The sequence below is a fragment of the Pithys albifrons genome, chromosome 12, assembly GCF_047495875.1.
Source record: "Pithys albifrons albifrons isolate INPA30051 chromosome 12, PitAlb_v1, whole genome shotgun sequence".
Classification (NCBI taxonomy): Eukaryota; Metazoa; Chordata; class Aves; order Passeriformes; family Thamnophilidae; genus Pithys; species Pithys albifrons.
This window is the reverse complement of record NC_092469.1, coordinates 5803077-5829866: the sequence shown is the minus strand read 5'-3', so window position 1 is coordinate 5829866 and position 26790 is coordinate 5803077. Positions and strand designations below refer to the sequence as shown.

Below are 26790 nucleotides of genomic sequence, written 5' to 3'. Positions count from 1 at the left end.
TCAACTTATTTTATCAAGAGCATATTTTGCCTTTGAATAAACTCAACTGACTGTGAAAGCAAAAACCCCTAATAGGTCCCAATAAAGCAGACAGCTGGCATAAATATACCCTTATACAACTGCTGCCATTCAGAAGTACCCTGAAAGTGCAAAGACTCTTGGAAAACAGCTGCATGAAGCAGGGGATAAACAAACACACAGTTTCTGGGTCATTAATACATCTGCTTGCAATGGAAAAATAACTTTTCAAGGTAATTATTCTACTTACGACAGAAAAATCCAGAATTTTCCTGTATTTTACACTGATGCACAAGGGCACTGAATACATGAATGGAAGCAGAAGTTTCAGGTATAATATAAATCTCCCCAAATTTAATAAAGAAGGTTATTCTTTTGCTAAAGCAAATGTTATGCTGCTCTTACCTGAGTATCCAATATGAAATTGCGCAAGCAGCCAGAGAAATGTTTGTGCAGCAGTTGTGGGTAGGAATAGGGCAAGGATTCTTTTACACCACCCAGTTGTAGGACATGGTTCACATTCAAATACCTTAAAAAATCATATAAATAATAAAAACAGATGTGCATCTACCATCAAACACAGGCATTATGTAATAAGGCAGAAAAATAAATAACTACCTTGCATTTTTAAATAATACAGGCTTTATAAAATCACAATAGAATTCAACTACTTTATCTTCTTTCTCTGAAAGAGACAGTGAGCACAAGCTGGCCCTTTAAAATTAAAGTTATTTTTTTAAACATGACAGTGAAATCTACTGGAAGTTTCACTGTGTGACACTATTACAATTTGGGTATATTTGTGTTCACATCAGAAACGGGTCTGATAATCTAGACACCATGACCTCCTCCAAGTGCTGTGTGTGCACAATCATCCCATGCTGTAGGAATCCTACTGAAAAGACTGTTCTGTCTGTGATAAAGGCCAGAAACCTCAAAGCTGATTCCATGTGATCTAAAAGGTATGATACACATGTCCAGGCTCCACAATGTCCCCCAGTCTCTCCAAACCAAAGAATTCCACATATTTTAGTCCTCACAGTTTCTTTTTCCTCGAGTTATCACTTCAGGTTTTTTTTAAATTTTTTCTTATATTTTTCCCTTTTTTGTGTGCTCCTTTCATGACCAGGAGGCTCCATGCAGCTGCTGACAAGGCTTTATCCCACTGCTAATCAGGACACTTGCTGGGACTGTCTATTACACAGCTCAAGTAACTTTGTTAGCACAAAAGTTTCCCTAAAATATAACCTGAATATCCCTCACTGTCACTTTAGGACCTGTAGAGAAGAGCTTGTCTAAATCCTCTTTGTACCACTCTTTTATACACTCTGAGATTTCCCATATCTCTTCTCAGTTTTCCCTTCTTTCAGTTAACTGACCTCAATCCCCTCATTCTTGAAAGGTGTTGCTTTCAAGACAAGCTGCTTACAGCCACTGCTCTTGTCTGGACTAATTCCAGCTGGTCCATGTCCACCCTGCACTGTGGGGCACGCCTGGCCCCAGGACTGCAGCTGAGGCCCAGCAGTGCTCCCCAGAGTGGAGTTTTCCCCACCTTAGGAACAGACACACACATGGTGTTTCTGTGCAGTGCTCACCTTTTTCATGTTAATGTGTCAGGGCAGTAAAAGTCAGTCCAAAGGAGGATGGAGCTCTGAGCAGCCTGGTCCAGTGCAAGGTGTCCCTGCCCATGGCAGGGGCGTTGGAACGTGATGGTCTTTAAGGTCCCCTCCAACCTAAACCACTCTTGGATTCTATAACTGGATTATTCTTTGAATGTAATAATCTCTTTTTGAATCAAATTTTTCATCTTTTTCAATTCTAACTGAGACTAAGGGCTGACCCAACAGCACAAGCAATTTAAACCACCACAGTCACTATTGCATCTTGGCTTAATTACTTCCCTGGAAAATAAACACGGGTGGGTTTTGTTTCAGTACAAGACCCTGCAGCCCAAATCAGGCAGAGAAGCAGCCCACTGGAGTCAGCAGTTCATACAAGTGCACCAGGCTGGGCATGGACCCACGTGCACCTCCTGTGGCTGCTATAAGGGCAGGACCCTTGGATCAGCTGGAGACCCTGATGTGTTAGTCTGTCTTAGGATGTTCATTCAAGGCTGTCAGTGGGAGCCCTCAGACTTACCCCATTTAGACAGTAAGACTGGCTGAGGATACAAAGTTATTCCCATTAAAAACTCAACTGGCCCAAATGCATGAAGTTTTCAAGAGCAGGCTTACAGTGACTTGACAAACAGAGAAATTCTTTGAGCAGAGGATGGTACAGAGAGCCCCAGTGTTAACCTCACAGTGTTCTGGGGTTGTCACTTGGCACTGCGATGCCACCTGGGGCAAGATTGGCTCCTTACAATTTGTTTAGTGCTTTAATGCCCAGGCTTGGCTTCAAAGGTCCTAGAGAAAAGGAAATACTTTTATGCTCCTAGTCAATAACAACTTGGCTTCAGTCTGACAGGTAAAATGTTCACAGGCCTCAGAACAGCTGTCTCTCTGTACCTTGCTCTCCGTGGGACAGACCCGGACACCTCACAGTTCGTACGATCCTCCGTGGAAAGCCATTTGCCAACCCCTTCTATCTCAGAGACAACAGCAGCACTGCACTGATCCAGAATGAAATGAACCTCCTGCACCAAAACACAGGGTTAACCAATTAACAGCTTCTGCAAAAGTCAATTAACAAGTTGTATCACATTTTCATCTTTTTTCCTCCCCTGTTGTTTTCCATCTTGCAATAACCAGTAAAGCCGAAATGGATCCATTTAGCCAAGGAAGGCACTTAACTCTGCATTTTATTTATGTGTTTGAGTAGTTCAATCACTTACATAAGACCTGTAACTGCATTTCCAAATAAATAATTGTTGCTTTTTGTGCATAGGTAATTGATTTCAGTGTCCAAATGTGTACATTTCATGTGCAAATTACAACTTTTATGCACATTCTACACATGCTGCTGCAGAGCTTAAAAAAGGCAAAACGATTCCTCTGATCACAGAATACAGATCACAACATAGGTAGGTTTGGAATTGACAATGTGGTCTTCCCAAAATTTCTATTATTCATCATTATTCAAATCTACAAGGACAGGTAGAACAATATATTTAATTACCCAGTCTGTTCTTTCCACCCTCCTGTTTCTCCACAGGGAAACGCTGTTGGAAATATTAATATCCTGATGTGGAAAAAACCGTAACAAAACAAAACCAAAACAAACCCCCAAAAACTGACCTGACCATTGGTTCTCACTTCTAGTCGATGCCACTTCTTGTCTGCTGCATTCAGATGACTTGGAAACTGCAGCACCACAAAGCCTGAGCCTTGGCTCATCTTCAGCACAGGAACACCACTGGAGAGTTCTGATACAACATGGACAAGAAATTCAACTCAGCTACAAGAATCTTTCCATTTTGGTATGTCAGCTGTTAGTGATTGTACTGATTTAATGGTTATGTTATTGCTGGTCACATAGGTGGGTTCACTACACAAACAACTACAATTATATTCTATGACTTCCTTTATGCAGAAATACTCACTGAGCATATTATATATTTTTGTATTTTAGATTATGTCACTTCTCTGTCAAAACACTGAAACCAATTCCTGATAAGCAGTCTGCAATTTTATAATGTTCTAAAACAATACATGCAGGTTTAACACTCATCTTCAACTCAAATTTACAAGTAACTGCAAAGCAAGGCAAAAAAGACATAAATTATTAAAAATAATCAACCACAATACCTTTCAATTAATTTGGAAAATAAAAAGGGCCAACCATGCTGTGCATCTTGTATATTAATTCACAAAAAATAAGCAATAGTAACCTTTTAAATATATGTCAACATAAAGCATTGAGTTCTACTTGTGTGGTATGTGGGGCTGACTTCATGCATCAAATCATTGCCTGTTCAAAAAAAAAGTGCAAAATTACCCCAAAACTGACAGTTTAAGAGGATTTGTTTTCTCACCAAACTAGGTAAGAATGACCTGTGACTAAGACTGCATTAATCATGTAATACCTGTCTTCAAAGTACCTAAATTCCTTTATAGCTCTACAGTTTTTTAGGTGGATTATTTTTGTACATATGTATCACTCTGCTTTGCTTTCCCCTTCATTTCTACAACTCAAACCCAAAGCCACAGGTGCAGGCTACAAAAACAGACATCAAAGGAGAAAAGACATTTTCAAACCAGAAAATAAATTATCTCATTAAATGGAAAGACAGAATTCACAGTCTAACTATTACACTGCTCACAGGCAACCCACTCCCAGAAGAAATCTGATTTTTCCACATGCTTTTGCAGAAGTACCTATTGCAATGAAGTTTTCTGCACTCCCAGGTTCTGGATTTGATAAAGGACCACTATACAGTAGAAGTCCATCTGGAACCACAGTAATAAACTCCAGGGAGAGTGAGCTTTCAAAACAAGGTCTGATGGGAGGAAACCATGCATAGCCATTGCCATGGAAACTGTGCTTAGTCTGCTGGCACTCTGGTCCATGAAAGGAAGCAGGACAAAGACATCTGAAAGATCACAAACAAAAGAAAAAGTAAAAATTCCCCAATGCTCAACTTTTTTTATTTTACATGCAACAAAAGCAGTACTTAAATCACAGTTAAAAAAAATCAGTGAAAGTAGGACTTTTAGCAGAATCTCAGGGGGTGCCTGGCAATTGTTAAAATACTCTAAGAGTACAAAATATATTTATTCCCTATACTATCTCCTTCCAAAAAAAAGCACTTTTGAGGTTGTATGTTTGAGAATAATGAACTATTTCCCTAGATAAGTAACACAGAACACCAAACATCAATTTATTACAGAGAAAACTCAGGGAGGCTAATTCCTAGCTGGAATAAACCAATATAATTTCACTAAGGGAATACAGCTGCTTGCTAGGTGATGCTATAACAAAGCACATTTCCTATCTAATGTTTTCTAAGCTCCTTATGACCCACTGTTTAAACTACATTTCACTCCTACATCCACTGATATCCACATTCCTTACTACTCTTTGGAAAAGCAAAAAATACCAGGGCACACATTCCTTCAAACTGAACTAGGAGCTCTTAAAAAATGTTATGTGCTGATTATTAGGTTGGCTATCAGGAAGTTCTTACAGAGAGAGTGGTCAGGCACTGGAATGGCCTGCCCAGGGAGGTGGTGGATTCTCTGACCCTGGAGGTTTTTAAGGTAAGACTGGACGTGGCACTCAGTGCCATGATCTGGTGATCACAGTGGGGTTGGACCAAGGGTTGGACTTGATGATCTCCACGGTCTCTTCCAACCCAACTGATTCTATGATTCTACGATTCTATGATTCTACCACTGTGTTTTCCCCAGGGTTTTCCTTCTTCTCACACACTATTTACAGTGCTGTTGGGACTACAGCACCATTATGGATCATTAGGAAAGACTCTGTGCCCACCACCCAAGGGCACTTGTGGGTTTTTTGTTCCTTGTTCAGTCAGAAGTACATTTGTGATTATTTTAAACCTGTACCTTGTGAGCTCCACTCAGCACTTCAAAAATAGGAGGAAAAGGTTCGTGTGCAACAGGAGGAAAAGGATCATGTGCAACAGGAGTTTGCTCACCTGTAGCCATTCAGGGTGTCAGTACAGATCCCCCCATTGAGACAGGGGCTCCGGGGGTAGGAGGAGCAGGGCTGGTGCAGCCGGTCCCGAGCCGAGCAGCCGCACATCGCGTGCAGGGAGGTGCTGAGCGACACAAAGGACACGCTCCCAGTGTCCATCACCGTCGGAATGTCGCTCACCCGGAGCTGGTTTGTGCAGCCCTCACTGCAGTTGGCACTCCTGCACTCGTCCACATCGATCTGGGAGATGTTCAGCTGCAGAGCTGCCTGGATCTGAGGGAAAACACAGTTTAACAGTCACCACTCTTGCCCTAAGGAAGGCTCCTGCTCACTCCTGAACTTCTGAAAAATCCAACCCATCAGACACTTAATGAAATGCTTTAGTTTCTTGAGCATTACTTTGTAACTTCCCTGACTGTACAGGCAAGCAAAACTTCTTGAAAAATGTGATTAAAAAATTACAGCAGCAGTATTTCTTAAAAATGTAATAGTTGACATGAGTGGCTGTGAACATGTTAAACCTATACTGGCCTACTATCATTATTCCCAGGGACCAAAGCTCTGGGAGCAGTGACACTCCTCCACCTTCTGAGCTGTGCCATCTGTGTCACACCCCTCTGCACCCTGACAGCAACAGACCTGTTTCAGCTCAAGCTGCACAAATTCCTTCTCAGGAGTAACACCCAGATATTGGTTCTTACATTCTCTCACACACAGGCACACAGACAGGAGAAAATAACAGGGCTGAGCTGCTCTCAATAACCATGCCCACAGACAGTGACCCGAAAAGACAACTTTGTAGCAACTCAGATTCAGCCTAATGATTCATGCCCCATAAATTCACATTTAATGTCAAACTGTCTGAAACAAAACACTGCTAATTCAGCATCCTGGCGACTGTATTCTGTGCTACATTAATCTTTGCTAGTCATCATTGTTATCACTAATTGAGGCTGCACCTGAAAGCCCAAGTATCCAAATAAAGAGAAGAGCTCACTCTACCCACAGGTCTGTAAGGCAGAAACAGCGTCCCTGCAGTTCCCAGCCTCTAACCCAAACGGACCCAGGAAGCCCTGGCAGAGCACAGGGAAGGGAAGTAGCTCCTCATGGGGTGCCTGAGACAGGAGCAGCGCTGCCATTATTCCTGGCTTTTTGTCCTGGACCAAGTTATGACACAGTTTGTACCCTGGCACAACAGATTTCTTCCTTCTCCTTGCTTGGGGATTTTGCACAGGTGCCTATTAGAAAGGTTTAGAATTTCACTTGTGTTTAGTGGTTGAAATACATTGAAGTGATGTGTCTGTAATGCCCAAACCTGAATGCAGGAGACCTCACTACTCTCACAGTGGTAACCCACTGAGGTATATAAATGTAAAAATAACACCACTAGGTCTTTATGTACTTTATACGGGGTGTTTTCCAAATTATAAAATGTATGGCAAATATCTTAAGAAAAGATCAAAACAAATATGTACATAAAGTGTTTCTACTATTTTTTCACTTGCGCTGTCATCTCAATTCACCACTGTGAGAACTTTGACCTTTATAATCAATTGTCCATATATTCTCCAATATCATAACATGTATTGATGGCCACATTCCCAAGGGCACAAAGTTACTTTACAATGACATACTGCATCCTATCAGTGCAGTTCTGTGTCTGCTGCCCACATTTATAACCATTAGTAGAGAGTCTGTAATGCACATTTAGATATCTATGTAATATTGTTATACAAAAACTGTACATAAACAACCTTGGCTCCTCTAAAGTATTAGGATGGATTATTTTTTAGCTAAATAAAAATAGCTGTTGTAAAACTATATCCCAAGGAGGTAAGGCAAACATATTAGCTATGCAGCAATTCAGTGAGTAATTCCAGAGCTAATTATTTATTTTCTGTATTTATAGTTAAACATGTACAAAAAGTACTGGAGGAATTATCTAACTATGATTGTTTTTCTGTATCTATTAGTGATTTCTCACTACAGTTATTCATTAAATATTGAAAGGTGATATATAATTAATACAAACATACTTTGCCATTAAAATATGTGAAGCAATCCCCTTGTTACCACTTTGATGAATACACATGTCATATATTATGGCAGAGAATATTTTAAATCTATGCAATTTTCTATATTATTGTTGCAGTAATTGAATAAATATGCAAAAGAAGCAGTTGTTAGTCTTCCTGAATACTTTCTGTCCCTGGCATTTTCTACTTGGCCACTCTGAAGAGTCTCATAATCCCCACAGCTCTTTAAGATACAGCAAGATGTAGGCAGGGGACAAGTTAAGACAGCCCTGCTTGATTCCCAGACCCAGGCAGATTCCACCATATTCACACACATGGTAAGTGCTCTTTTCTCTTTGGGAAAAAGCCTCCATAGATGGACCATGTGTTAAACTGAATATGGCCCCAGAGCCACAATGACACATCAGGAATTCCCCTTATAACATAAAAAAGGTGGGGGAAGGTGTCAATTTGTTGCCCAGCTAAATGCAGTCATGGAATTGTTGTCTCCATCTCACTTATCTGTCGTAACTATTCTTCTAACTGCATAGTCCTGTAAGTAGGACTTTCTCTGCGAAGTGGTATCTCCTGGTACAGTGGAATTTCCATCTGGGTAGCATCAACCCTCTACTCTGAGTGTCTAAACACAAGCTGATGATTTGAGGATTTCCATCAGCACCTGCAATGTCCAAAAAGCTGTCATTTCCAAGCCATTGTCTGTACTATAGTACCCCTTTGGCTTCTAGGGATTCTTTTTATTTCATATTCAAAAGTCTAACAGATGACACAATGAAACACTGACTGGAGAAAACACAGGTATCTGTCCCATGATGGGAATGGAGACCCATCTTACTGCAGGTCAAAAATGGTTATATTCATTGAACCAGAAGTAAGTAAAGCCATACAACTGTAGGTATGGAAATAAACTTGAATTAAGTATTTATTTGACAAGTGCTTTTGTTCTGAGTGAAGCAATAAAAACCTGATCTGCAGATCTAGAATACTTTTCTACTGAGGTTTGGGTTACACACCCCACAACCCCAGGGTGTGGGTTAATTCCACAGATGCACAATAACCCCCGAGAACAAACCTCATTTTTGAATGCTGCCATCTCAGCGTGCAGTTTCTCAGGTCTGTAATAGGCTGAGCCATCCCGGACTGCAAATCTGACATCTGTCTGTTTACCAGCCCTGCTCATCACGCTGAAGACAATGACATCGCTCAGCTTAGCAGGCAACACTTTGGCAAGTAACTCCTTGAACTCTCCATGCCTTGTTTTGCCGTGTTCATCTCTCCTTATGAACTCCTCTGCTGTCACATCTGGGTTTGGGATTCAAAAATAGAGAAATGTGACATACTGGGAGATCACAGGCTAGTTTCTCAATTTTGTTTTGCATTTAACAATATAGAAACATACCATTACAGTGATTAGTAAATCAAGTGTTGATATAACAATACCTACAGCACATAATTGTTCAGTTATAGAAGCAGCTGATCTAAACTTTCACCAGCAAATAAAACCAACCTGAGAGACGCACAGTGGCTGAGTTTTGTATGGCTTCATTTTCCAGCTCTTTGACATGGATTTGTACTGTAGATATAACATCAGGACAAACTCCATCAGAAACTCTAACGTTTAAATTGTATATTCCTTGAGGAGTGTTATCCACCATCAGCAAAGACCCAGTCCTCTGATTTAATCTGAAAGATCTAGACAGAAACCTTCAGTTAGGAAACGTTATTAAATCAAAATCGAGCCCTTACTTTATTCATTAACAAGATTCAGAAAGTCTTAAATGTTACTGTGAAGGTGATAAGATCAAAACTCATGGGAATTAGCCAAAAACCTCAGAAAGGCATCAAAAATACCTTAGTTCAGAAATGACAATCTGTAGAGCTTATAAAAAGATCTTTGTGCCACTCAAACATTCCCAAATTTGGATAAAAGCAGTGTGCAGTTGGACCACAGGGCTCAGCACAGGCACCATGAGCAGGTCTCAGGTAAGAAATACAAAGTCACAAACCACACAAATTCTCCCAGATTATCACATCTCTGTCTGGAAGCGGGTAAGGATGGTATGAAACCTCAGACCACACCTTCATTTGACACCTTGAAGGGCCACTAATCATCAAGGATGTAAATATTCCATGATCACTAATGTGGAACAGTAACCTCTTAACATGGAAACAGGCCAGGGGCAGCCAATGGACAGAAAGACAGTCTTTCATTTTGGGCTACATAAAGCTTTTCAATTTTTAATCACAGCACAGACAAAAAAATTCACATTCACTTTCACATCCATTTTCTCCCTTTCAAACAGCATTCAGTTCCACCAAAAGCCATCTCACTTCATGATGTCAACAAATAATGTCTAAGTAGGAATTAAGGATCTAATTCAACATTTCAATTAACAGAAAAAACTGCACTAATCTGAGTTATGGTTTTCACAGGCAATTGTAAATTTAGCCATCAAAGGAGATCACCAAAGTCCCTTCCACTTTTGATGATTCCATTCTGTACTTGTAAATTTGGTATTTGTATTCCATCAGTTCTCATATCTAAGAGCAAGCATTAGAAACTCTGACTATTTTTAAACTGGATCTTACAGAACACACATTTTAAAATAAATTAACAATGACATCTGACTAAAAATCAACATCATGGTGTGATCCTGCATTCTCTTGGAAAAAATATTTCATGCATTAATTTGTTAATACTCAGCTACCCAAGTGAAATGGAAAGAGAGCATTCAGAAGGTACATCCCTTAATACACTCAATAACCCTGGCTTTATGCACATCCTGAACACAGAGAAATACATGGCAAAATAATTGCAGAAGCATAAATATTACTCATTTTGACAGAAATACGATCCTCACTTGAGCAGTTTTCCTTCAGAGAGAAATGTTTTATTGTCCCAGTCATCTTGATCTGGTGCAAACACTTCCCCAAGCACTGTTGTTGACCATTTTCCTGTTGAGATAAATTACAATAAATCTGCATTTAATTTTTGCTTTTCAGTGCGTTTTATATTCTGCCACATTCATTACTACATTTATTATTTATTTCTTATTTTCAGATTGGTGATAGTTATGATCCAAGACCCTTAAAACAATGCATAGGCTGTCATATAATTTCTGCCAGTTCTGGAAATGTGAATATACTATAGATGTCACATGAAAGAAAAGCTGAAAACAGCACAAAACAACAACAGAATAATGCATAAATACAACTCTCTATGAAATTCTCAGACAAAATAAAAATCATCACATCAGGAGTTAAATCCCCAAACGTTTCACTGCTGCTCTATTATTTTAAACAGCACACAAGTGGAATACAGCAAAAGAGGGAGATATCCTGTGGCGTGCAGCAGGGAGAGAAGGACATGACTGAGAAAAGGAAATGGGCAAAAGCCACCAAGCTGAGCCAGGTCCTGGTCCCTTTCTCAAGCCCCTGTGGGCTGTCACAGAAGTGGAACATCCGAGTAGCTCTTCCAAAATAGCATAGGAGCAGCTCCAGGGATGGAGACTTTTGAACTCAACAACCAAGATTCAGCAACATGGGAAATTTTTAAGGTTCAAATCCAGACCCAGCCCACCCTAGAAACTTCATTCTCTCATTTCTACAATATTATCTGATCACATCTTTTTCTAATTCAGGAAAATCTGAATCCTGCAAATCCAACCCTTTGCAAAGTATCTTCTGTGGATTAATCTTCTCTAATATTGATTGGAAATTCTAGTACTGCAATGACAACTGAGATAGAGTCAAGTCCATACAGAAGGACTAACTGGGGGAAAGTGTAATAAACTTTGCTTAAAAAGGGCAACCAGGGTGAAGTTTAACAAGTAAATTTCAGTAAAAAAACCACAATCATAGAAATTTAAGACAAATGTTAGAAAATATTATTGAACTGTTCATCCTTTGTCAGATACTTTCTGAATCATGTGTGCACACACAAAATCTGTAGGTGAAAACCCACAAATGGAAAATACATTTTATTGGTTTATAAAAACAATACTTTTTCTGAAATGCAATATATACATGTTTTCAGCTAACAGGTTTTTGGTAGATAATCTTTTACACACCAGGCTCTGGTTACTTATTCCACTTTATTTATCAATTCACAGAATTAGAGTTGCAGTTTCAAAATATGTAAACCATTCAAGAAACAAATTAACAGACTGCAAGAGAAAACCTATCTGTAAAAATCTGCTATATTCATGAATCTGACGTAACATCCAGAATCTGATCTAATATTCAGCTAACACTTACCTTTGTAACTGTACACATAGACCTCCTTATGGCCAGACTCATGGCAGTTGTCATTTTCATCCCCAATTGTGATAGTCAGGGTGTTTGTAGAGCTCATAGGTGGAATTCCACTGTCTGTGATAACTATGGGCAGATGAAACACCTTCTGCTCTTCTCTGTCAAAGGACCTCAAAGCAGTTACAGTTGCTGTGTTATTTTTGTTGTCAATAAGAGAAAAATCCAAAGAGTTCTGATAATCAGGTGCCAATGAGAACATGAAGGGTGGCCCATTGTCCTCACTGTCCGGATCAAACACGTGAAGCAGCTTGGACGTGTGGTTCATGTAAACTATTTCAGGCTTCAATCTGTTTTCCCAAACCACAGGCATGTATGGTGCCTCAAACCTCGGCCCATTATCATTGATATCAAGCAAGTTAATCAGAACTGTAACACTCCCAGTGCGGGCAGGTGTCCCTTGGTCTGCAGCTTGTACAACTAAACTGTACTTTGGAATGACTTCACGATCCAATGTATTTGCCACAACCACATGACCATGTTGGTCAACCACAAACTGTCTCATAGGATCTGAATCTGACTTTATAGAATACGTAATCTTCCCATTCAAATCAGAATCCTTGTCTGTAGCTCTCACTGTGGTCACTGTAGTACCTACAGGCATGTTTTCAAATAAAGGGTTTGTCTGAATAAACTGGGACAGGAAAGCTGGGCTGTGGTCATTGGAGTCTTCAACCTCAATCAGGCACACTGCAATGCTAGAAAAATCCAGGTCTTCCACTGTAACAGTAAGATTAAACTGTCTCTCACGTGCATTCTCAAAATCCAACTTCTTTTTCAGTCGAATAGTGCCACACTGCCATTCTTTGTTATTCTCAATATAAAACTTCTCATCTGGGTCTCCCCCAATGATACTGAACACTAAGTCTGCATTCTCCCCAGTGTCTGCATCTGTAGCACACACCTGCAAAACTTCGGAGTCGATGGCTCTGTTTTCAGGAATTCTTGCCTGCCACATCTTTTTTGTGAATGCAGGTACATTATCATTGACATCTGCAACCCAGACAGTGGCAGTGCCAGTTCCTGTTAGCCCTCCCCCATCTCTTGCTTCCACAGTAAGAAAATAGTTTTCAGTCCTTTCTCTGTCTAGCACTCCCCCCGCCACGTGGATTGTACCGGTATTAGGATTGATATTAAACATGTCAGTACCAAACTCATTTTTCACATTCTCTGTTATCCTGTAAGTCAGGACAGCATTCAGGCCTACATTTGGATCATCACGATCAACTGCACCCATTTCCATGACTAAAGTGTCTGCAGGAGAATTTTCAAACACATTCCCATTGCAGTCATCGGGCATGCACATGAACAGGGGTGCATTGTCATTTATATCCCACACATTGATAATCACATCAGCAAACCCTGTGAGTCCTCCTCCACCTTCATCAGTAGCCAACACAATAAATCTCCACAGTGCTCTCTCTTCCCGGTCCAGTGTCTTGTGTGAATAAATGCTGCCTGTTTTCTCATCTATGGTGAAAATATCACCTGCACCATACCCATGCAATGAGTATCTCAAATCTCCTTCATCCACATCACTATCAGGATCACTTGCCATAACCTACAAAAGTGTTAAAAAGACATAGAAAGTAAGAAATATGCAATGATGGCATCACATTCTATATTGTTGCTACAGTCTAAAGGAGCCCAAGCAAAAGCATATGACATGGTGTTAATATGCCCATACCGGGGAACAGCAGACTCAGAGACAACTCGAAGTAGACAAATATGCTTTGCACTACAGTAATAATGCAGATATTCTAGTATTAAAATAATATTATATTTTTCACCTGCATAGAAGTAATTTAAATATGCTATTCTGACAGCTACTTCAAAATGCTCATTATTCGCTCTTTAGGATCACAGATGATCCATCTTGCTTATTCTACTTACTACCTTTCTAATTGCTTTGTTCTTGAAAGGCCATTTCTTCTCTTCCAGTGACAAAAAACATTAGTTAAACTAGAATTCATTAATATATCAGTGCTGGATTATTGTTAACCTAATTGTCCAACAGTAAACTGTGTTCTTTCATTGAAACATAATCTCTGAAACTGAATACACTACCTGAAGTACAAAGACTGGTAACGCATCCAGTTCCTCAATTATACTCCCATAGTATTCATTGATAGAGAAAACTGGAGCCTCATCATTTTTATTCATGACATTGATGATGATAACTGCATAATCTTCCCATTTCCCATCAGACGCCAACAAGTGAATCTCGTACATTTTTGTTTCCTCATAGTCCAGTGGTTGGGCAATAAAAAGGGCTCCTGTTTCTGGATCGACATCGAGAACTCCTCCCGTGTTTCCAGCTGTGATCTGATACCGTAATTTAGCATTTGTTCCTGTCAATGACCAACAGTGTCAGAAAACACATTTCTGGAAGCAAACTGAAGCTTGGCATTTTGAGATGAAGTACAAACCATACCATAACTGATTTGTGGTATTACAGTTTTATGGTTTTATAAAACATGCAGCTGTGTCAGATTAATTCTCAGCATTTTCAATCTGGTACGTCCAACTGCACTTTGTCTGTAATTATAAAATGTGTCTTTGCAATGTAGTCATAATTCTGCTTTTACTTTATTAAGAGGACAGCAATGAAGTGCAATATATCCATCACATCAGGTCCCCTGTCCAGCATTATAAAGTAGATTTACAGGCAGTTCAAGTAACAAACTAGAAGTTCCTTAAGTAGGTAAATGCTTTTTCAGTACATCTTTGCCACACCTGACTCAGCCTCCTATAAAGTGGGTGAGGAATGCAGTGCAGGCAGGACTTAATTGTGCATCACAGACATACTGATAGAACATCCTTTGGGACTTGCACAACAAAAAAAGTAGAGTTTCAGCATAGAGTGAAGTCAAATGAGTAACGCACCAAAAAGTCAGTACTGATCCCTCTCATTTGTGAGCACTGTTTGTGATCTGTGGCTGAATTTCTGACTGATTTGTGGATAAAATAATACAGCTAAGGCTTACCATATGCATTTATGAAATGTAGATTCAGATAAGAGATTGCTTAGAAAAAATATAAAATAACAACTATACTGTCCTTAGAGAAAGCAAATAAATCTCAATGAAATCAAGTCTGATTCATTCTAATTAATCATGTCATTTTTATTGGCACCCACTTGTAAGAAAATGATACAATCTATAATGAATTTGTATTTTCTGCCATGGAAATTATTCCCTATCATCCCACATTAATGCATGTCCCCTGAAATAAGAGATTATACCTCACAGTTCCATTATGAACTGATGTTCGTGCCTGATCAGTTCACACTTAAAAGAAGCTTTAAAATCTAGAGACAAAAAGACAATTCCCTTTCTAACACCACTAAATACGTTTTGGTGTGTTGAAATTAACTCATGAATATTTTAGACACGGCTCTGGGGAATTCCAATACTTTACCTTCATCTTCATCATTAGCACTGACTGTAACAATAGTGGAACCCACATCCTGGTCTTCATCCACACTTACTTCATAGACACTTTGAGCAAAGACAGGCTTGTTGTCATTCACATCACTGATGGAAACACGCACATAGGCCGTGTCTGGAGAGACGAGGAACCAGAGATTAAAATACTCAGCTGTGCCACTTCTGTCAGCTACAATTCCTTAACCTGTCTCACTGCACATTAAATGAAGACAAATATGCAGACAATACAGAAACAAACCCTTGGGGTTGTGGACCATATATATACCAACATTACTCAAAAGCACTTGGATATCAAATGAATGTCACATCCAATTTGTTTAAACAGATAATACATGAATAATTGATGCCTAATACAGCAGTTGTACAGTTTTTAGTCATAACTTTTTGTCCTGAAGCCACAAAACTTTAAGTCGTTATTTAAGCAGGGAGATCAGTTGAGAAAGGGCTTTTCTCTCTTGAATGTTCCTACTTCATAATTACTTTTGACTGAATACAGTACTATATGCAGTGCACTGTGAAACTGCCCAAAGATTTGCATCCTATGGATAATAGGCACATCTTTGCTAGCTAGGAAATACTCTCTAAACGCTAACTATGAGGTCCTAGTTTTCTTTTAATTTCAGAACAACAAGCTTGCCTGACAACCATACAAAATCTATCTTCCAGACACAACTTTTGCACAAATAGTAAAAAAAGCATCCCAAAACCAAACCAATGGGCACTCTTTCACAAGCAGACTTGAAAAATAGGAAATTAACATTTCATCTTGTATTTCAGAGACCAATCCAGGCAATATCACACCTGTTTCTTACCAGAGTTTGGCTTCCCATGTTTTCCAGGTCGGGCTGATTCAGACCCATCTACTGACTTGACTTCCAGAAGGTAGGACCCCTTCTGCTCTCTGTCAAACACCGAGGCAGTGTATATTGAACCTGTCTGGGAGTCCAAGCGAAAATGGGCGAAGTCTCTGCCACTGTCATGCAACAGGGAGTAAGTTATCTAAAGGATTAAACAGAAGTTGTTAATCTATATTTTCCTTTTGTTAGAAAGTTCACATCTAAGTCTTTAAAGAGAGGAAGAGCAGGCTTGTGTCTGAGACCTTGATCAGGGCCAAGAAAGCTGAGTAAAACTGCAGCTTGAGCAGTCGAGTCTAAAGTCAATTAACTTCCTTGCATGTTGACAGCTGATCTGTAAAGCAAATAAATCTGTCTTGTCTAATCAGTTCCCAAGCTGACCAGTACATGTGTGCAGTTCTGGTGCAACTACACTCAAACTCAGCCAAACATCCCAAGTACTAACTAATAGTCCAAGTGAGCTGGATTTGAATTGCTCAGTATCATGGACCGTGTTCTAGTTTCTATCATATGTATGAGTCTGTACTTGACCTCAGCTTGTAACTCTTGTTCTAAGGATATCCCTACTTTCAATTTTTTTAATCAGCAAGGAATATATCCACTTTGAGTGTTAACTTGCCATAGTTTGTGAGCATTCACTTGCAGTACCCTCGACGATCAACAACTCTCAGAAGCTTTTAACACAGTTTTCCTTCCATTAACTAATCCAATCTCATTTTAGGTCTGTTCAGGCCTTTCCAAATCAGAGCATTCTATAGCAAGTATTTCATCTAAACAACAGGTTGTGTAAATATTTTCCTCTTTGTTTTCTGTCTCACATCTATTAGTTTTAGTTTCATTTTTCACATGGCAACAGAGAGAAGCATGTAATTTACTTTATTTCTTTCTACATTTTCAAATTAGTCCTCCCTTCTCTAGGCTGACGACTCCCAGACTGTTTAGCCATTGCTCACACAGAAGTTATTCATCAGGGAAGGTGCAGGTCCCCTTACTTACCTCACCATTCTGACCAAGGTCGAGGTCGGTGGCAGACACCTGAGTGACAAATGTCCCAACATCAGCCCCCTCTGTTACTGAGGCTTCATAGATGGAAGAAGTGAAGAATGGGACGTTGTCATTGACATCTAAAACATCAACAGAGCACAGACAGGGAAAACTATAAAGCCTTAAAGAAAAAATGCACATGGTTAAGCTGTAACATCCCCAAAGAGGTGACACACCTGTGACATTAACATAGACCGTGGTGAATGCTGCCAGGGGAACAGCAGCAACATTCTGGGCTCGAACCCTCAGCTGAAAGCTCTTGGTTGTTTCATAATCCAGTGGCTCAGCTATCAGGAGTGAAGCAGAACCATCATGTCTGTTTGGAGTCAGGTAGAAACGAACTGGCATGTTGGTCTCTGGAACAAGTCCCTCTTCCAGGGTGTAAGTCACACGGGGATCACCAAGGGGAGAAGTTGCTTTGATTGTCTGCACAGTTCAAAAAGTGTGTGTAATCAACACTTCTGTAAGCACAGCAACATTTCCAAAAGCTTTTGTGCATTCATTCTCCCAGATATTCAGCTACAAAACACAAAACTTTTATAAAAGCTCACTATATTTTAGGCAAATAAATGGTGTTCAGTTACTCTACAGGCTTTGAGCTATAGAGAGACAAACAAATCTGCCCAGCCTTACCAAAACTGAGGCATCCCGTGTCGTATTCTCTGGAATAACCACTTCATAGCTGTCTCTTTCCCACTGTGGAGGCTGATTTTTTGCACTGGTAACAGTTACAGCAAGTTCAACTTTAGTGCTCCTATTACCTCCATCTGTAGCAATTATCTCTCGAATTATAGATGATCTCTGAACAGTAAAAAAGGGTTTCATTACAGAAGGGTTTGATCAGGGCTCCAAAATAAAATAAATACATAAAGTTAAAGGCACACTTAAAAAAATCTACACAGAAGAAAAATATCTGCAACTGAATTCAAAATATGAAAAAGGTGCAAAGTTGATGAAAAGTCTCCTATTTTCTTTACTGAAGAGCGTTGGAAAATTTTGGTATTTGTCTCAATAAACCTTAGCATATTTCACACAAAACCTGAACAGAACCAAAACAACCCACTTTCTGGAGCTCCTGATTTGTTAAGCTTACCTATAAAAAGGTTTTGTTATTAGGTCTGTAAGGTTCTCAGATTCGTTAAAGAAAAATACCAAAAGGACATATCTTTATCAAATTTTGGTGTGTCACTTACTTAGAAGTTAAATTTCAGTATTAAAAATATCTGTTAAGTATTTTAAAACTGGCATCTACAATAATATTTTCATTTTAACACAAATTACCTTAGAACTTTGAAAACATCAAACTGCTTGCATAGGTGTTCAGAAATGGCTGAACTGATAAATCTCAGATAACCACATGCAACAGTTTTATTCATTATGCTTTCATATTCCTGGGAGATAGGTACTTACTCCACCACAACTGATATATATCAAGCAGGGAATCTGTATCAGGAGTCAAATTACACAGTCAGGTTTGTGTTAACTCATTGCCTGTTAACACAATGAAGTCCTACACTTGGGTTCCTGCTCCTCAGTTTATGATCAGCCTCAGCCCTCCAGCCCTTGGAATTAGCATGCCAGAGCTAGGGAAATGGGAACAGCAAGTCCTCAGAAGGCAGCGCTGCTTTCCAGTTGAAAGCAGGGGTTGCTTATATGCAATTTGCAGTCAATGAACTCATGAGCTAAAAGCCTTAGACTCGTATTTAATTTAAACACAGTGTATTGATCCTTTAATGTGACAGAGTAACATGAGCTCATGGCCTCAGTCCCTCCCAGGATATATTGAGAGAATCAGCTTAAAAAGGAAAGCAAGCACCATACCTGAGATATGGGTTGGTTCACAAACACCCAGCCTGTGATAGGATTAATTTGTAAATAACGTGGTTCTTCATTTGCTATGGAATATGTAATGGCAGCATTCGAGCCGTAGTCATCGTCACGGGCTGCAACGTGCAGAAAGCTGGTCCCCACTCTCGTGTCCTCTCTTAAGAAATCTAATGCAAGGAAAGGATATTTCAAACATCATTCATTCACTGAAGTACCATGGACATCTTAGCAAGTCATAAAGAAATACTGAAGTAATAATGTATGGAAGCTATAACTCCATCTTCCTTGGAACAATGGCCATACAATTGCACTGAGTATTTCAAAGGGCTGCTATCATTTCAGAGCTGTGGATCACATTTAACTTCACATTATCACATTCACAACCTAGAATTCTTATTTCTTATAATTTTTAAACTGTATTTTTAATAAAGGACTAATTGCTCTGTATGTTATACTTAAACTGAATTTTAATTTACTGCATAAAAGCAGAAAAAAAAAGGGCCACATTGTCAGAAACTACTTTCTAGGATTTGTATTGTCTAATTGAGAATTGTCAATCTCCATTTTCATACATGTTCGAGGTGCTTCCATAAACAGAAAGGGGTTTTTTGAAGAACCAAGGAGGAGAGGCAAAATAAATAAAGAATTATGAAATTCAAATGACACAAGAAAAACTACGTAATCAAAAGTTCTGACAGAAATCTATTAATCTGAAACCAAAGGATACAGTTTGTGCTCAGCACTGCATACCCACATTCTCATCCCAGCCTTCCCATCCCTGTGCAGTACCAGGCATTTGGTATCCTCAGGGAGGGGAAGAGACTGACAGGGCTATTGCTTCAAGGAACTTTCCCATAAGGAAGGCCTATGAGCCAAGACCATACTCATTACATCACACCTGACCCAGTTCTGCAGCTGCCTAAGGGAGGAGCATCTCTGGCTGCAACCATCTAGTTTGTCATGTATTCTACTGCCAGGAAAAACAACCCCCCCAAAATCTGAGACATCAGGCAAGCTCACACTCAGGGCACTGAAACTCTATCCAATGACTCTCAATTACATTCATAGTGGGTGTTTTCAAATCTGGGGTCATTGTCATTTTGGTCCAGGATGACAACATTTATCTGACATATTCCAATGAGTGGCTCCGCTGCCTGATCTGTTGCTGTCACAGTGATGGGATATTCCCTCTGTTTTTCTCGATCAAATACCTGAACAGTTGTCAGAACTCCTGAAAACAAATTAAATACCAGACAGTTAAAATACTACGCATTTGACAATATTCTACATGTAAGTGTTTCTTTATCTGTCAATACATTGAGATTCAAAGCAAAAGGTTAAATACATCTGTAACATGAACTTCAGGTTCAAGGATCCAATAATAGGATTTAACAATTTCAGCAGCTGACATTGAAGTGCTCAGACAGACACAAACTTCAGTTACACTTACATCTACACACAACTGGACTTAAATTTAGAAAATGGACATAAGTAGCAAACCAACTTTAGGAGAATGAATTTATCAAAAAAACATTTATTTTGAAGAGCACTCAGTACAGGGTAGAGGAATGTTTCATGTCTTCTACCCTCCAAGTTCAGCCTGAAATAATTTTTGTCCTTCTAAGACTAAATTCCTTTGCTGTTTGTAAGACTACTGTCACTTGGATAAATTATTTATATGCCACTAGAACTGTTGCAATATAATGTGCACTTAAAATATGTTTAGGTTTTTTTAAATGCAGTTACAAAAACACACGTTACTTCACAGCAGAATTTCCAAAATCCAGGGAAAACAACTTCAGTTCAGTACTGAACATGTGTGAACTTTAGTTTCATGGAATACTTGTTCATGGAGTTAGTACAGATTACATTTTGTCTGCTGTCAAAAAAACTAAACAAAAAAGCATGAATTCTCATTTTATTTAAGCCTTTTTTGCCTTCAGTGTTACAAAGTAGTTTCTAAATGTTCTGACATTCCTTTTACCTGTGTCAGGATGAATCGTAAATGCTGGTAGGACACCATCTCTGTGCATCAAGCCATATTTCACTATACCATTGGCTCCTTCATCAGCATCAGTGGCTTCAACCTGCAGCACAAGTGTCCCCGAGGGCTGGTTTTCCAAGACAGAAGCATGTTCCCGATAATACTGGCACTAAGAGACGGGAGAAAATAAAAAACACGCAGAAAAACAAAGGTTTTACCGTGTAATTTGATTTAAACCTATACCAGAGGGGGGGGAAATGAAAAAATAATTTAGCAACCCTTGCAATCCCGTGCACTGCTGCTAATGTTTCATCTGTACCATCATTAATTTACAGACTTTACCTGCTATTTTGTGGTTATATGAACAACACACAACATGAGGCCACTGAGCACCTCCAACAAATGAAAATATTTGGAGAAAAAGTTACAGTTACTTCCAAATGCAAATGTTTCTCTATATCAGCAAAAGTCTCAAAAGAAAAAAAAAGGTCATACACTTGCCCAAACCAAGAATTGCTTTGGTCAAAAATGGATTTCTACACAAAGTCTACACAACTTGGTCAGGGATAGGTTACTGAGCATTTCCAACACTGACATGAATAGTTGCTGACTTCTCAAAACACTGTCCATCAACATTTGAGCCATCAGGATCAGACTGGAAATTTTTAGACAACACATCTTTAATATCAATTAGCATTCTGAAAACAAATTAAAGAATTTATTTGTTGCATTACTTCACCATTTAAGCTAAAACACTCATTCTTCTCTCTTTCATCAGTTCCAGACACACAACCATCAAAGGAAGTCTATGTCATTTAGAGAGGCATTTTGGAATATACTGTAACAGATCCACTGCACAGATAGTTGCTCCTATCAATTACTGCTCACGTTATGTCACATGGAATCTCCAAAAGTGTATCACAGCCTCATCTTCTGGAGTGCCAGAGATGGACAGGAGCTGTCCCACCACAGGAGGAGGACAAATCCTTAGAGAGACATGGAAAAGATGGAGCAGACAGAGGCATCAGGCTTCAAAGAGAGGGGGAAGCACAGCACCTCCCGAGCAGCTCATCTGCTGCACTTGCAGTGACAACACAGCGTTAAACACTCACCACACAGTACAACACAAATGACCGAGCCTCAAATATTTACCTTCTGAAAGACAGGTTTGTTATTGTTGACATCATCGATTTTCACAACAACCTGCGCAGTACTTGTAAGGGGATGGGGCCCCCCAGAGGCGTTATCATCAGTGGCTGTGACATTAAGCACATATTCTGTCCCCTGCAGCTTAGGAAACGGGCTCGAACGAAGTCTAACTAGCCCTGTAAAAACAACAGGTTGTGGGTTCTTTTTCTACATTAACCTATTACTATTATTATTCTCACTAGTAAGCATGGCAAACCCCCATTCTGGTTTACCTATTCTCCAATAAGCTGTAAGGCTGCTGCAGTCAAATTTAACTATGGTGTTTTTACTGCAGTCTGGTATTAAAACAAAACTGAGGCAGCTCAACATGTTTGTCTGCAGGTATGTTTATAGAGTTAAATGAGACAACAGCTACAACTCAGCTGACCTGCACAGAATAGTTTTCATTTATCTGCTGTAGAAAGAAAATGCAGAATAAAACAAAAAAAGACAGAGAAGCATTGTGGTAAACTTGTGTTTTACCTGCCCCTGCCCCCCCAGCGATCCTGGCTCTGTCCCTGTGTCACTCCTGCAGTGAGACACGGGCCACGTGTCTGCTGCTGCAGCTCCATCGACAGCTCAACTCAAACTACTTCAGCTCTGCCTTCCTGCAGTACAATCACAGCAGGATTCAGCTACAGAGGCACAGCCTCAGAAGCCTCTATTTTGCTACTCTGCTAAGTCTCCCAAATGTTTCCCCCTGCTGGGTGGGACACAAAGGCTCTGTCAGAGAAAACGTTACCCCAAAACACAGACCACAGCTATGTCAGACCATGCAGTGAAGAGCTGTGCTGCTTTTGCTCCACCATCCATCCATCACTTCTGTTACTCATCAGGCATAACAGTAATTGTCATTACAACAGAGAATTGTCACAGCATCAATGTCACTCAACTTGCTTGCAAATGCATTGTTTTAGCCGCAGCACTTGTCTTTGACACATCTCCACTTTACCTCCACATTTCTGCCAAGGGGTTACAGACTATTCCCCTGACATCATTCCTGAAGAGAAAGTGCTGCAAGCCACTGTATAAACCTTCACTGCTTTATCCAGCAACAAAAGCCCAAAAGTGTTTTGGAAAAAAACGCTGATGTTCCTAAAATAAAGTTTCAAAGACTATAAAAGTAATTGCTAAAAAAGAATAAATATACCTATACATGCTAATCTGTATTAAAACTATGGAGCTAATACTAAGAGATGCTGTCAATCAAATGATAGGATGCTTGGAGCACTAACAAAAAAGATTTTCAGAATTGTCAGATGTATTAATGATGTGGCAATTAGACACTTTCAAAACGATTGTCCCTCTTGAGTTGACAAAGCTTCTTTAGCAATTGAACTCTTGGAATCTGAAACTGTCTTTTCAAGTCAGAAAGGAAATAAAGAAGCTCATAATAAATTCAGGATCATGCTTCAACATTTGAAAGTTACCTGCAGACCATATTTTTGGGAACATTTCAGAATCTAACATTAATATTGCAAAACCAAGATTGCATTGAAATTAAAATTTCATGTTAAGTGAACTCTGTGAAATAAAGAGAATGAATAACTTAGGACAGATTACTCCTTCCTATATATTCAATGCTTATGCTTTGAAAAATTTAAGTTCAGATTTTGACTGCAGTTCAAAATACAAAGTAGTTTAACTGAAGTTAATTAAGTTAATTCAATCCTTCAATGGGATTTCAGTTTGTTTGCCTGTTTCAATCTCAAAACATCCTCTTTTGTTTTTTCAAGCAATCAACAGCAAATGAATCCTATTAATTTAAAGGGATATGCCAACCTACTCAAATGTTGGGTGTTTGTGCATTTCTTTTATTTATTTATGAGGACACCAATGTGGTGGGATTTTTTTTCCTGTTGGGTTTTAAAAATATGTGACTTCAGAAAAGAACATATAAAGACATAAAAATTTGTAAGTCAGAATAAATACCTTAAAGTGAAATGTCACTTTTTTTTCACATGCATGCAGTGTTCTTGGCTAAATAACAATGGTCATGTGAATGATTTTGTCCTTAAATGAAAAATATGCTTCTTTACTTCAGATTTTATATATTTTTGCTTTCACTGAAATAAACTAGTGGTAGTCTCGTTCCACCTACAAATTCATCATTTTGTGTCAGTACAAGACAAGTAAACTTGGCTAAGAAGTGCTCTCACATGTTAATCAGGACAGATTTAAGCACAGGAAGAAAAACCCTCATCTGAAAACCTTTATGTCCAGTTTCTTAGATTAAATGCTACTCAGATCCTTGTTTGACACTTTGGAATGTCACACTGTTATCAATAATAACATTTCCTACTAATTTACTGTCTATTAAGCTACCTGTTATCTATAATAATGCTCTATTTATTAAGTTACAGACTGAAAGCAAACTGAACAAGTAAAGAGGGTCAATTATATAGAGCTCTTAGGAAGTCATACCACTCTTTCAGCATTAAAGGAGAGTCTATGCATCCTTTTTCTGCACTTTTGAAAATGAAGTTTCAAAGATAGCATATGTTTTTCAGTTTTATAATAGCTATCTAATTAAGACCAAATTTCCCAAGGGAAGGCAGGGCAGGGTCAGGTTGGATCTCAGGAAAAGGCTCTTCCCCCTGAGGGTTGTGGGCACTGACCAGGCTCCCCAGGGCAGTGGACACAGCCCCAAGGCTGCCAGAGCTCCAGGAGTGTTTGGATGATGCTCTGGCGCACAGGGTGGGATTGTTGGGGTGTCTGTGCAGGGACAGGGGTTGGATGGATGATCCTTGTGGGTCCCTTCCAGCTCAGGATATATCTGTGACTCTATTCTCTGATTTTCAAGGTGCACCACAACAGAATCAACACTGTGACTGCAGCAGCAAAGAGCTAATGTATTATTACCTTTCTTAGGGTCTATAACAAAGTTCCCCTTCAGATTGCCAGACAGAATCTCGTATGTCACACCATCTCCATCAGGGTCCACAGCATTAACTGTAGCAATCAGAGTGTTTGGGCCTGCATCTTCAGAAACAAAACTCCTGTATCTGTTAAAAAAAAAAAACAAAAAACAAAAAACAAAACCAGCATATTTAATTTAGACAGGAAATAATATAAACAGAACTAAGCTTTCCAACACCTACTGATTACCTGTTCAGAGGGCACTGCAGAGATTTATAATGTAGCAATACAATTACACTGGTAAGATGCTTCTTTGTTAAGCAGTGAAATGACATTTTTGATGATCTATCCAATCATCCATGTCTTTCTGTCATTAACCCCCACAGATTTCCACTGCAAACTTCCAGCAGTACCACAGCTTTGAAGCTCAGACTTGTTGAAGACTTGTGCTAAATGCAGAAGTCACTTGGGTTTTTTAATTTAAAAAAAAAGACCTTCATGATTCACAGACTCACAGCAACCATTTGCTGAGTTAAAGCAGTGCTTGTTATAGCACACTTTCTGAGACAAGCCCCCAAACACTCTCAGTGTAGTCTTTGCACCAGCATGACTAAGATGAGAATCAAATCTGGAGGATATGTGCATAATGTCACTTTTACAAAAATCTCTACTCAAGTCCAGACACATCACTGACATTGTAAGCTCTTAAGAGGCATTATCAGCCTAAGCTTAATGCTCTCTGGAGTAGAAAAGCCCTCTGCTTTAGCAAAGTCCCAAATATTTATTATTTTATCTGACTGGATTGAGCATAGGTCAGACTAAGCACACGACAGACCTGTCCACAGTGGATATCCCAAAGCTCAGCTGTAGGAATGAAGTACAGCTGGTTGTGTCCAGCAAAACATGTGCCCCACTAGGCTCAGGGGGTTCATGAACCCACTGGCCACATGCTGAGAATAGCAAAAAATCTGAAGGAAAAGAAAATGGGTGCAAAGAAAACCTCTCTTTGTCAAGATTTGTGTGTTTGCAATGCAACCTTCATAGACACAGCTTTTTTCCTTCACCCAATTTTATATTCAATGAAGTAAGAGAGGTAAATTATTCTGCTTTAGCTCAGTCACAACCCTCAAGACACTGTCTTAACTCTGCATCTGGAAAGCAAATGAACAGTAATGCTGATAATTTTTAACATGAAATACAGGGACATGAGAGTTCAGAAGAGGTCTCTTAAAAAAGAGAAAGTAAAAACTGAAAAAATGAAACAGAGTGGTTGCCTTAAGCATTTCATAACTGAGATAAAGAATAACTGCGATGAAAGAAAGCTCGTGGCAAGGAATCATGAATTTATACTGGACTGTAAATCTATTTAAACAAAGGGCTGGAAGGACAATATCCTCATGCAGATTTGTATTAGTCTGTCATGGAGTATAACATTAACTGCACACGAGTCTCTCAACAGCCCCCAATTTACGTGTGTTAGCAGTGATTCTATTTCATTGAAAACATCAACTAAGTTGTGTCTGAAATTCACCTCTGGGTTTGAGATTTTTTTCGTAACAGCAAAGATAAAGCAAAATCAAAGTGTACTTAACCAAAAAGTTGAGAAAATTTGAATTCCAAGAGAT

The 26790-nt window shown here is 39.3% G+C and overlaps 1 protein-coding gene across 1 annotated transcript in view; it reads right to left on the bottom strand.

Annotated features, from left to right (window-relative positions):
* LOC139677397 (neural-cadherin-like) overlaps positions 1–26790 on the bottom strand; it is a 62314-nt gene that overhangs the window by 11509 nt on the left and 24015 nt on the right. The window contains exons 7-26 of the mRNA XM_071567321.1: positions 25169–25311; positions 22271–22443; positions 21119–21287; positions 20195–20365; positions 19129–19301; positions 17941–18108; positions 17484–17733; positions 17260–17387; positions 16222–16408; positions 15381–15524; positions 14028–14311; positions 11907–13521; positions 10511–10604; positions 9157–9341; positions 8722–8951; positions 5618–5889; positions 4335–4549; positions 3255–3382; positions 2526–2653; positions 424–547 (exon numbers count right to left, since the gene is read on the bottom strand). Coding sequence (XP_071423422.1) covers positions 424–547; positions 2526–2653; positions 3255–3382; positions 4335–4549; positions 5618–5889; positions 8722–8951; positions 9157–9341; positions 10511–10604; positions 11907–13521; positions 14028–14311; positions 15381–15524; positions 16222–16408; positions 17260–17387; positions 17484–17733; positions 17941–18108; positions 19129–19301; positions 20195–20365; positions 21119–21287; positions 22271–22443; positions 25169–25311 — 4981 coding nt within the window. The remainder of the gene's footprint in view (positions 1–423; positions 548–2525; positions 2654–3254; positions 3383–4334; positions 4550–5617; positions 5890–8721; positions 8952–9156; positions 9342–10510; positions 10605–11906; positions 13522–14027; positions 14312–15380; positions 15525–16221; positions 16409–17259; positions 17388–17483; positions 17734–17940; positions 18109–19128; positions 19302–20194; positions 20366–21118; positions 21288–22270; positions 22444–25168; positions 25312–26790) is intronic.